The sequence below is a fragment of the Antedon mediterranea genome, chromosome 5 (genome assembly GCF_964355755.1).
Source record: "Antedon mediterranea chromosome 5, ecAntMedi1.1, whole genome shotgun sequence".
In the NCBI taxonomy this organism is placed as follows: Eukaryota; Metazoa; Echinodermata; class Crinoidea; order Comatulida; family Antedonidae; genus Antedon; species Antedon mediterranea.
The window spans coordinates 28,565,938-28,579,731 of record NC_092674.1 but is presented as its reverse complement, the minus strand read 5'-3'; the positions used below and the strand labels follow the sequence as shown (position 1 = coordinate 28,579,731).

Here is a 13,794-nt window from a genome sequence, read left to right as displayed (position 1 = left end):
AACTCGGGGCCGGGGAAGGAACAAATTAATTGTCCCCATTACGATGTTTTCTGTGCTCTCACAATATCTCAATCACTAGGGCTAGGCTGTTGAAAGTGAGACTTAAAACTTCCTTTATTGCGACTTTTAATTATCGATCAAATAAATGAATGGCAATTTGGGTAAAAAAGATGAAATTTAACACGACCACCCAAGAAGTATTGTTAGCAGAAACGGGGTACTAAAAAATACGGTATAAAAAATACCGTATTTTATACAGTATTTTGAGCAGTTGCAGCAGAAACAGGCCCTATGACTGAAGGATTTTTTTTCATTTTATGTCATACTTTTACCTGGATAAACTTACAATAGGCCTTTATCCTCCCAGAGGAGTAATTGTAACTCAAAACAAAAACCCCTTCAAAGCAGCTCACCCATATGAGCATCAACATCATGTGGGTGACACTGCCCATACATCCTAAACATTTTGAAATTTTTCGTTCAATTTGTATAGTACATTCACCAAGCAAACCTATAAAAAATGAATTATACATTTTTTTAAACAAAATTTAATTCATTTATGTCCAAGAATGTCAAAGTTAGCCATCAGGAATTCCAAGAATGTTTGCTAACTGCTATATATCAGATTTGTGAAAACAATTTTATACTTTTTTGGAATTGACCAATAGTATATAAGATCTGTTACATTAGAATGATAAGAATTTACTAGTTGTATAAAGAAAATAAATTTATCTATGACCAATTTCCTGGAAGATTGTCACCAGATTTTAATGACAATTTAATAAATTATCTTATGTTGTGTGAGCCAATTGATTGAGGTTTTATGATCTGTTACATAAAAATGACAAGAATTACTTGTTGTTTAAAAGAAAATAAATTTATATACACCAATTTCCTGGAAGATTGTCAACAGATTTTAATGACAATTTAATAAATTATCTTTATGTTGTGTGAGCCAGTTAGAAATTTATGTTATCACTTTGTATGTTTTTTTTTATAGTGATTTTTCTAATAAATTAAAATCAAATCAATCCAAAGTTTGTCATTAGGATAAATTGCACGTCCTCTTGATTCAAGTAATCATGTCAAAATAATTCTACTGCAGTTACTGCAGTAACTACTTCTTTAAAACTGCAATAACGACATATGTTATTGGAGTTGTGTTTTTATTGATTTGATTTATTTCTTTGTCTGTTATAAACACATAAATACCCTTTTTTTTTCTTTCAATGTCTTGTATATCTGTTTTGTACAACATTAGTCAGAAATTTGAATAAGTAAAAAATCAAAATGCTTTTGATACCAAGAAAAAATGTATAAATTGCTCAACTGACTTTTTTAGAAATATGAGTTTAACTATGTGACATGTCTGACAATGTAGATAGGAATTTCATATTACAAACTGTTGTCAAGATAGAATGATTTATTTTGAATACAAGCGAATTAATTTAATTGATAAATATTTTATTTAATTGTCTATATTGTTTATTATCTAAAATATTCAATGACATTTAATATCTAATATTGTAATCTTATATCAATAAATTATGAATAGAATTTTCCTTCCGATTACTTAAATCACCGTCATCGCTGAAACTGTTTTGTAAGAAGGAAAATATTAAGGTTAATTGCATGCATGAGTTGTTCTGAATCGCATGCTTGAGTGATTCTGAATTCACGCTTGAATGATTCTGAAAGTAAAATTCTACAGTAGATCTATGTTTTCTATGCTTTTTTTTCTCGATAATTTCATAATATGAACTTTATCTCTTTCGCTTTCAAAAGCACCTGATATGTTGACTGGTGTGCTTTTCATTTGACAATTATTGAGCATCAGGGGCAGATTAAAGGGGGCCCACTCGGCCCGGGCACCTCCTAAATTTCACATTCCTGGATTCGCCAATGAGCATAATTGTTTTTCTATGACCTATGCATATATAGTGTGTCGTTTGTTCGTTGAGCATATCTCATGGCAACTAGAATCCACCAAAACTAGTTTTGAGTCGAGCAAGAAAGTATGTTCCAAATGGCCCTTCATATGCACAATGAATTAACACACATAACTAGTTCACAAATTTAAAGCTCCCTAAAAAAGACCAACTACAACCTCCCATCATAAAAGACAATTGTTGAACCATACTTAGGCAAGTACTTTGGGAATAATTGAGAACATACCATTCTTAAATTATTATAATAACAGCCGAACACCTGTTACAATGAACCTCTCAGCATTCCTAAAACATTATCCACATAACAAAATGCCAAAACAATTAAATAAATTAATAGTAGTACATGAATCATAACAACTACAAACATGCTGATAAAAAACATGATTTATTGTGTTTGATGAAAGATTTGCATATTGTGTCAAATATCATCTGATCGGCTGGGTGGTTGTTGCGGGAGGGTATGGTTGGTGGAGGGGTAGGGATGTTTTAGGTGACATCGCAAGTGAGAAAGGGAGAGGAGGGTGTTTATCAATACCATTTTTCGACCTGTGCTTAGACAGTCACCTTTTGTTTTTCAAGGATGGGTACAACAATAACAGTACCACCAGAGATACAAATATGATTTAATCAAGTTACATGTTTAAGATGTTATATTCATGAAATGAACAATTAATGTTTATAATGGAGTATGTGTTGTCATTATAATAAACCTAGTCTTGATTTGAACCCAAGTGTCAGGTAGAGAATTAACAAATTAATTCAATTCCTACTTTATTCATTCATCATATAAATAAGATATTTACGTAAAAACAAAAATGAAGGGATGTTAAAAAAGAGTTCAGTACAGCTTGTAACAAACTTGATATCCAAAATGCTAAAAAAACATTGTTTATTTTGCTACAATAATCATGGAGTAATAATAATTACTCCATGCAATAACACAATGCAAATAGAAGTATGTGTCTACTACACTATAGTATAGAAAATACTAATAATTTTTGTTTTATATTTTACCATGGAATTATGCATAAACTATGCTTAGAATTTTCATGCTCTTATGACCACCTCAAAGTATTAAAACCAGCATTTTTTTGAAAAATTTTATACAAGTAAAGTAATGCCTTTTTTTTTGTTTCCATAGGATATACGACTGCAGGTTGCTAATAGTATGCTTCACACTGAACAATCCTATGTACAGAGTCTTGAAACTCTTGTTAAGGTGAGTTTTAACAAATCGTTGTCATTTTGGCCCAAACTATTGTTTTGCTTCAAGTTGGCCATGCCTGTAAGGCTGTATGTACAGTGCATTTTGATTACTTTAATAGTCGATGACCTTTACAGCTATACATTACATGCGGAATCTGATCATGTCATCTTTCTATACTTGTTTGTTATTTTTGCTTTTTTCTCTTTTCTACTTTTAAGGGTAGGGTAAGGGTAAAAACTATTCTACTGCAGTAACTGCAGTAAAAACTTATTTAAAACTATATAACGTACAGTACTTTATACCATAAAATAAAAGAAGCAAAAATGAATAATTTTGACATGATATCTCTATAGAAATATTTGTTATTTTCCATTTTTCTGCTTTTAAGTGTACTATAGGGTAAAAATTATTCTACTGCAGTTACTGCAGTAAAAACTTTTTTTACAACTATATAATAACGTATGATTTATTAAAGTTTATCAGGCACTACTGCAATAACAGTACAAAAAAAACTTGGTATGGAAACAAGGTTAAAGAAAAATGTTTTTTTTACTGCAGTAACTGCAGTAAAATAATTTTTACATGATTCTCACTATTTCCCCCAGGAATCCATTCTTGTAAATTCTCCTATAAATTCTGATATTGAAAAAATGGTTAAATACAGTACTGTAGAAAAAAACCTTGTATGGTACTGTATGGCAAATGGCAAAAAACAAGGTTTAAAGGTACATACAAAATGTAGTTTTTTTTACTGCAGTAACTGCAGTAGAATAAGTTTGACATGATTTTCACCACCAATCCGCATGGAATCCATGCTTGTAAATTCTCGTATAAATTCTGATATTGAAAAAAATGGTTAAATTCAGTAGATTAGATAGATTCTATTTTATCAATCAGACTCTATTTGGAATTAATTTGATAGGAAGGAGGAGCAGGATTTGATCTGACAATGATGTATTGTAATGGATTGTTTAAAGTACAATGACTTTATAATATAGATTTTGTTGAAGGGTTTTATGATTAGCTCATTTTGTCAAAAAAAGTGGTATAAACAGATCTTTGTAATTATAGACCATTCCAAGAAAACATATTTAAAAAAATTATATATACCTATTTATTTGGTTTTTTACCTCTTCCAACAAATGATTTTTTAATTTTAAATTTTGCATGATTTTTTTATTTTTTTTAATTTTTAATTGATGCATTTTAAAAATGTATGCAGAGGTAGAAAGATGCTAAAGAAAAAGTTATATAGGAATGGTAGATATTTTATATTCATATTTATTTGAAACAGTAAAAATAGTACAAAGAAATCTACAAATCAAAAGTATATAAAACTTTATCATGGACAGAAAAATAAAGACTAGACATGTAACTCGTCACTTTGACGAGTTTGGTTATCCGCCGCGCAAGTGGTGCAACATTAACATTAAGGGGATAGGTTGAGGACAAAAGGAAGTGTTCACGTTGGCATTATGACCTGAACTGAAGAATATGATATGTTGTTATTGCTGAAATTTATTGTTTAAATTCATATATACTGTAGTATACACAGTATAATCTGTATCCATATCACATACAGTGTAGAATAGGTGAAATTACGGGACCCGCTATTTATTGCAATTTTTAACATGTTGACGGTTTTAAAATGAAACGCGAAGGTAGCAATTCCGAAAGGAAATTATCTCAGCAACAACGTATTAGCATGTAGAAGAAATTTGAATACGTGAAATATTGATGCGCGCTCGTTTAAATGTAATGAATTATGACGCAAAAGATGAAAATACGACCTTTTTTATTTAACTGGCCATATGATGACGTCACAACATCCGATTGGCAACATTTTTACATAATTTCGTATCTACAGTCCAATAGCTTCCAGAAAAAGTTTTAATCGTGATTATCACATTTTATTCTTACGAGCTATAACAGATTAAAATTTACTGTAAAGATGAAATTAATGCCACACGTGATTTAAATTTTTAAGCACGATGACGTAAAAAAAATTAAAATATTTTTAACTCATGCGAAAGATAGTTGATTGACCTAGACAATATCAAAATCGGGGTGAAAATGGAAAACGGATAAGTGGAGATGCGCTCTATTCAATGTGATGAGCTATGACGAAAGATACAAAATCCTAAATTTTATATTTGCGTGGCCATACGATGACATCACAATGTCCGGTTAGCCATATTAATACCTGATCCAATATCTACAACTCATCTACTTCCAGAAAATGCCATCCACAAAAAGTTGACCGTTTAGTTTAGAAATTACGACTGTTTTAAAAAAGGCATATTTTAAACGAATTTTTTAACGTTTTCATAAAAAACGCGCGCAAATTGTCCAATTCGACGTGCTCGTATGACGTATCTTTAAGTCAAAATTGTTTAAAATTTGGTAAAATTACTAGAAAAGGCTGGAAAAACATAAATCACGCGAAAAAAATACGTTTTCAATGCTACGTGCGCTCCGCACACGTAAAAATGTGCGCATGCGTGGGAATTTTTGACATGCTTAAACCGACATGAAACGCGTAGAAAGTTGATTAGAAATTAATTTTGCGCATTTTGAAATTTTAAATGCGCGTGCGCGCGTAACTTTGTGTAAAACACGCAATTTTTTTTCAACAGAAGGTTAGCGCATGATATAAATTAAACTTTTGCAAAGTTTCACTTTAAAATGTTATTTGGTTTTCGACATATGTTAAATACGAGAAAATCGTTAAATCGCGCGTACGTCACGTTGCGCGATTGTAAACATCATGAAAAGCTTCGCTTGACGACGTTACATAAATGTCAAAATGTTAACATAGTTAACAAAATGTTATAGTTGCAAGTTTTAGAGAAAAGCGTTACACAAAAATCATACAGAAAGAAAGAAGATTAAGAAAAAGACTAGACATGTAACTCGTCACTTTGACGAGTTTGGTTATCCGCCGCGCAAGTGGTGCAACATTAACATTAAGGGGATAGGTTGAGGACAAAAGGAAGTGTTCACGTTGGCATTATGACCTGAACTGAAGAATATGATATGTTGTTATTGCTGAATTTTATTATTTAAATTCATACATAGTATACACAGTATAATCTGTATCCATATCACATACAGTGTAGAATAGGTGAAATTACGGGACCCGCTATTTATTGCAATTTTTAACATGTTGACGGTTTTAAAATGAAACGCGAAGGTAGCAATTCCGAAAGGAAATTATCTCAGCAACAACGTATTAACGTGTAGAAGAAATTTGTATACGTGAAATATTGATGCGCGCTCTTTTAAATGTAATGAATTATGACGCAAAAGATGAAAATACGATCTTTTTCATTTAACTGGCCATATGATGACGTCACAACATCCGATTGGCAACATTTTTACATAATTTCGTATCTACAATCCAATAGCTTCCAGAAAAAGTTTTAATCGTGATTATCACATTTTTTTCTTACGAGCTATAACAGATTAAAATTTACTGTAAAGATGAAATTAATGCCACACGTCATTTAAATTTTTAGGCATGATGACGTTAAAAAAATTAAAATATTTTTAACTCATGCGAAAGACACTTGATTGACCTAGACAATATCAAAATCGGGGTTAAAATGGAAAACGGATAAGTGGAGATGCGCTCTATTCAATGTGATGAGCTATGACGAAAGATACAAAAATCCTAAATTTTATGTTCGCGTGGCCATACGATGACGTCACAATGTCCGGTTAGCCATATTAATACCTGATCCGATATCTAAAACTCATCTACTTTCAGAATATGTCATCCACAAAAATTTGACCGTCTAGTTTAGAAATTACGACTGTTTAAAAAAAGGCATATTTTAAACGAATTTTTTAACCTTTTCATAAAAAACGCGCGCAAATTGTCCAATTGGACGTGCTCGTATGACGTATCTTTAGGTCGAAATTGTTTAAAATTTGGTAAAATTACTAGAAAAAGCTGGAAAAACATAAATCACGCGAAAAAATACGTTTTCAATGCTACGTGCGCACCGCACACGTAAAAATGTGCGCACGCGTGGGAATTTTTTACATGCTTAAAACGACATGAAACGCGTAGAAAGTTGATTAGAAATTAATTTTGCGCATTTTGAAATTTTAAATGCGCGTGCGCGCGTAACTTTGTGTAAAACACGCAATTTTTTTTCAACAGACAGTTAGCGCATGATATAAATTAAACTTTTGCAAAGTTTCACTTTAAAATATTATTTGGTTTTCGACATATGTTAAATACGAGAAAATCGTTAAATCGCGCGTACGTCGCGTTGCGCAATTGTAAACATCATGAAAAGCTTCGCTTGACGACGTTACGTGAATGTCAAAATGTTAACATAGTTAACAAAATGTTATGTTTGCAAGTTTTAGAGAAAAGCGTTACACAAAAATCATACAGAAAGAAAGAAGATGACAAACTAGACATGAAACTCGTCACATTGACGAGTTAGTTATCCGCACCACGACAAACGCCACGTGCACGTCATACGTTGGAATATTGCACACAGATAAAGATTATGGCATTATGACAAGAACTGAAGAATATGATATGCTGTTAGTGCTGAATTCTGTCAATTTTGTGTCATATAGTATGTACATGCAAACAGTATAATCTGTATACATATTACATACAGTGTAGAATAGGTGAAATTACGGGACCCGCCATTTATTCCAATTTTTAACATGGCGACGGTATCAAAATGAAACACTTGGATAGCAATTTCAGAAGGAAATTATCTCAGGAACAACATATTAACGTGTAGAAGAAATTTGAATACGTAAAATATAGATGCGCACCCTTTTAAATATAATGAACTATTACGCAAAATATGAAAATACGACTTTTTTTATTCAACTGGCCATATGATGACGTCACAAGATCCGATTGGGAAAATGTTTACATAAATTCGTATCTACAATCCAATAGCTTCCAGAAAACGTTTTAATCATGATTATCACGTTTTATTCTGACGAGCTATAACAGATTGAAATTTACTGTAAGGACGAAAATAAGTGACCCACGTTATTTACATTTTTAGACATGATGACGTCATAAATATTAAAATATTTTTAACTCATACGAAAGATAGTTGATTGACCTAGATAATATAAAAATCGGGGTAAAAATGGAAAACAGATAATTGGAGATGCGCTCTATTAAATGTCATGCGCTATGATGAAAGATACAAAAATCCTATATTTTATATTCGCGTGGGCATACGGTGACGTCACAATGTCCGGTTAGCCATATTAATGCATGATTCAAAATCTACAACTCATCACCTTTCAGAATATGCAATAAAAATAACTTTCACCGTTTAGTTTAGGAACTATAACTGTTTAAAAAAGGGCATAATTTTGACAAATTTTGACGACTTTTTGAACTTTTTCATCAAAAATGCACGTAAATTATCCAATTCGACGTGCCCGTATGACGTAATTTTAAGTCTAAATTGTTCAAAAGTTGGTAAAATTACTAGAAAAGGCTGGAAGAACATAAATCACGCGAAAAAAATGGTTTTCTACGCTACGTGCGCACCGCACGCGTAAAAAAATGCGCGTACGTGGGAATTTTTTACATGCTCAAAATGACATGAAACGCGTAGAAAGTTGATTAGAAATTGATTTTTCGCATTTTGAAATTTTAAACGCGCGTGCGCGCGTAACTTCCTGTGAAACATGCCATTTTTTTTTCACATTCTGTTAGCGCAAGATATCAATTAAACTTTCGTTAAGTTTCAATTTAAATTGCTATATGGTTTTCAATCTATGTTAAAAATGCGAAATTCGTAAAAACGCGCGTAAGTCATGTTGCGCAACTCTGACGTTATTCAAAAATAGGAGGTGCACAACTTCACCTGAATGCCCTCATGCTGACAAAGTTATAACATGTTATGTTTACACGTTTTTGAGATACGCGAGACACAAAAATAGAGGAGAAAGAAAGAAGAAAACTAGACATGAAACTCGTCACTTTGACGAGTTAGTTATCCGCACGACAAACGCCACGTGCACGCACACAGAAAAAAGATTATGGCGTTATGACCTGAACTGAAGAATATGATATGTTTTTATTGCTGAATTCTGTTATTTTGTGTCATATAGTATACACAGTATAATCTGTATACATATCACATACAGTGTAGAATAGGTTAAATTACGGGACCCGCTATTTATTCCAATTTTTAACATGGCGACGGTTTCAAAATGAAACACTAAGATAGCAAATTCGGAATGAAATGATATCAGCAAGAACATATTAGCGTGTAGAAGAAATTTGAAAATGTAAAATTAGTGGATGGAAAATAACGTTTAACCTAGAAATAATTGCGTAAAAAGGTTTTTCAACGTTTTTGGATTCTACTCTATGTCATTAGTCACAGAAAAAATGACCCTCCGAAGGGGTCATTTGAGGTCAAATTAAGTGGAAATTAACATAAATTAATTAAAATATCTTAATATCAACTTATCTACTTACAGAATATGTAAAAAAAATAATTTTAACCGTTTAGTTCAGAAACTACGACTGTTTAAAAAAAGGCATAATTTTGACGAATTTTTGAACTTTTTTAAATTTAAAAAATTACTAGAAAAGGCTAGAAAAACATAAATCATGCAAAAAAGTATGTTTTTAACGATACGTGCGAACAGCGCGTATAAAAATTTGCGCGCACGTGGGAATTTTTGATATGCTCAAAATGACAAGAAACGCGTACAAAGTTGATTAGAAATTGATTTTTCGCATTTCAAAATTTTAAACGCGCGTAACTTCGTGTAAAACATGTCATTTTTAGTGCACAAAAAGTTAGCGCAAGATATAAATTAAACTTTTGCTAAGTTTCAATTTAAATTGTTATATGGTTTTCAATCTATGTTAAATACGCGAAATTCATAGAATCGCGCGTAAGTCACGTTGCGCATTTCTGACGTCATTCACAATAGGAGGTGCACAACTTCACGTGAATGCCCATATGTTGCCAAAGTTATGAAATGTTTTGTTTACAAGTTTTTGAGATACGCGAGACACAAATATGGAGGAGAAATGCGCGTGCGCGCGTAACTTCTTGTAAAACATGCCATTTTTAGTACACAAAAAGTTGACCCTTGATAAGAATTAACCTTACACCAAGTTTCAATTAATAATCACTTTTAGTTTTTATCGTATGATAAATCATTGTAATTTATAAAATCGCGCGTAAGTCACGTTGCGCAACTCTGACGTCATTCAAAAATAGGAGGTGCACAACTTCACGTAAATGTCCATATGATGACAAATTTATGAAATATTACGTTTACAAGTTTTTGAGATACGCGAGACACAAAAATGAAGGAGAAAGAAAGAAGAATAATATAAAGAAAAAAATGATCCAGGACGGTTACAAGGAGTTATCCGCTCAATGCGGATAACTAAAAACTAGACATGAAACTCGTCACTTTGACGAGTTAGTTATCCGCACGACAAACGCCACGCGCACGTCATACGTTGGAATTTTGCACACGGAAAAAGATTATGACATTATGACCTGAACTGAAGAATATCATATGCTGTTAGTGCTGAATTCTGTCAATTTTGTGTCATATAGTATATACAGTGCAAACGGTATAATCTGTATACATGTTACATACAGTGTAGAATAGGTGAAATTACGGGTCCCCCCGTTTATACTTATTTTTAACACGGCTTTGGTATCAAAATGAAACACTAAGATAGCAATTTCGGAAGGAAATTATCTCAGCAACAACATATTAACGTGTGGAAGAAATTTGAATACGTAAAATATAGATGCGCGCCCTTTTAAATGTGATGAACTATTACGCAAAATATGAAAATACGACTTTTTTTATTCAACTGGCCATATGATGACGTTACAACATCCGATTGGCAAAATGTTTACATGAATTCGTATCTACAATCCAATAGCTTCCAGAAAACGTTTTAATCATGATTATCACGTTTTATTCTGACGAGCTATAACAGATTGAAATTTACTGTAAAGATGAAAATAAGTGACCCACGTTATTTTCATTTTTAGACATGATGACGTCATAAAAATTAAAATATTTTAACTCATGCGAAAGATAGTTGATTGACCTAGATAATATAAAAATCGGGGTGAAAATGGAAAACAGATAATTGGAGATGCGCTCTATTAAATGTGATGAGCTATGATGAAAGATACAAAAATTCTATTTTTTATATTCGCATGGCCATACGATGACGTCACAATGTCCGGTAAGCCGTATTGATGCATGATACATGATCTCCAACTCATCATCTTCCAAAATACGTAATAAAAATAACTTTTACCGTTTAGTTTAGAAACTACGACTGTTTAAAAAAATGTATAATTTTGACAAATTTTGACAAATTTTTGAACTTTTTCATCAAAAACGCACATAAATTATCCAATTCGACGTGCCCGTATGACGTAATTTGAAGTCGAAATTGTTTAAAAGTTGGTAAAATTACTAGAAAAGGCTGAAAAAACATAAATCACGCGAAAAAATCTGTTTTTAACGGTACGTGTGTTCCACGCGCGTAAAAATTTGCGCGCGCCTGGGAATTTTTGACATTCTCAAAATGACATGAAACGCGTAGAAAGTTGATTAGAAATTAATTTTGCGCATTTTGAAAATTTAAATGCGCGTACGCGCGTAACTTTTTGTAAAACACGCATTTTTTTTTCAACAAAAAGTTAGCGCATGATATAAATTAAACTTTTGCAAAGTTTCAATTTAAAATGTTATTTGGTTTTTGACCTATGTTAAATATGTGAAATTCATAAAATCGTGCGTAAGTCATGTTGCGCAACTCTGACATAATTCAAAAATAGGAGGTGCACAACTTCACGTGAATGCCCTCATGCTGACAAAGTTATAACATGTTATGTTTACAAGTTTTTGAGATACGTGAGACACAAAAATGGGGGAGAAGGAAAGAAAAAAAACTAGACATGTAACTCGTCACTTTGACGAGTTAGTTATCCGCACGACAAAGGCCACGTAGACGTCATACGTTAGAATATTGCACACAGAAAAAGATTATGGCAATATGACCTGAACTGAAGAATATGATATGTTGTTATTGCTGAATTCTGTTATTTTGTGTCATATTATATATACAATATAATCTGTATACATATTACATACAGTGTAGAATAGGTGAAATGACAGGACCCGCCATTTATTCCAATTTTTAACATAGCGACGGTATCAAAATGAAACACTAAGATAGCAATTTCGGAAGGAAATTATCTCGGCAACAACATATTAATGTGTAGAAGAAATTTAAATACGTAAAATATTGATGCGCGTTCTTTTAAATGTGATGAATTATGACGCAAAAGATGAAAATACGACTTTTTTTATTTAACTGGTCATATGATGACGTCACAACATCCGATTGGGAAAATGTTTACATAAATTCGTATCTACAATCCAATAGCTTCCAGAAAACGTTTTAATCATGATTATCACGTTTTATTCTGACGAGCTATAACAGATTGAAATTTACTGTAAAGACGAAAATAAGTGCCCCACGTTATTTACATTTTTAGACATGATGACGTCATAAAAATTAAATTATTTTTAACTCATACGAAAGATAGTTGATTGACCTAGATAATATAAAAATCGGGGTAAAAATGGAAAACAGATAATTGGAGATGCGCTCTATTAAATGTGATGCGCTATGACGAAAGATATAAAAATCCTATATTTTATATTCGCGTGGCCATACGATGACGTTATAATGTCCGATTAGCTTTATTAATGCATGATTCCATATCTACAACTCATCAACTTCCAGAATATATAATTTAAAAAAAGTTCACCTCGTAGTTTAGAATCTATGAATGTTTAAAAAAAGGCAAAATTTTGACGAATTTTGACAAATTTTTGAACTTTTTCATCAAAAACGCACGGAAATTATCCAATTGGATGTGCCCGTATGACGTAATTTTAGGTCAAAATTGTTCAAAAGTTGGTAAAATTACTAGAAAAGGCTGGAAAAACATGAATCACGAGGAAAAAATTTATTTTCAACGCTACGTGCGCACCGTGCGAGCAAAAATATACGCGCGCGTGGGAATTTTTGACATGCTCAAAATGACATGAAACGCGTAGAAAGTTGATTAGAAATTGATTTTTCGCATTTTGAAATTTTAAACGCCCGTGCGCGCGTAACTTCGTGTGAAACATGCCATTTTTTTTCCACAGTCAGTTAGCGCAAGATATAAATTAAACTTTTGTTAAGTTTCAATTTAAATTGCTCTATGGTTTTCGATCTATGTTAAATACGCGAAATTCGTTAAAACGCGCGTAAATCACGTTGCGCAATTTTGACGTCATTCACAATAGGAGGTGCACAATTTCACGTGGATGCCCACATGTTGACAAAGTTATAAAATGTTTTGTTTACAAGTTTTTGAGATACGCGAGACACAAAATTGACAGAAAGAAAGAATAATACAGAAAAAAAAAAAAAAAAAGATGATTTCATACAGTTACAAGGAGTTATCCGCTACTAAGCGGATAACTAAAAAGTAACAGGACAGTTACAAGGAGTTATCCGCTCATTGCGGATAACTAAAAAAGTAACAGGACAGTTACAAGGAGTTATCCGCTGAA

At 32.2% G+C, this 13,794-nt stretch overlaps 1 protein-coding gene across 1 annotated transcript in view; it reads left to right on the top strand.

The window, feature by feature from the left end:
* Positions 1 to 13,794, top strand: part of LOC140050256 (rho guanine nucleotide exchange factor 17-like) — a 60,736-nt gene that overhangs the window by 8,369 nt on the left and 38,573 nt on the right. The window contains exon 2 of the mRNA XM_072095369.1: positions 3,091 to 3,168. Coding sequence (XP_071951470.1) covers positions 3,091 to 3,168 — 78 coding nt within the window. The remainder of the gene's footprint in view (positions 1 to 3,090; positions 3,169 to 13,794) is intronic.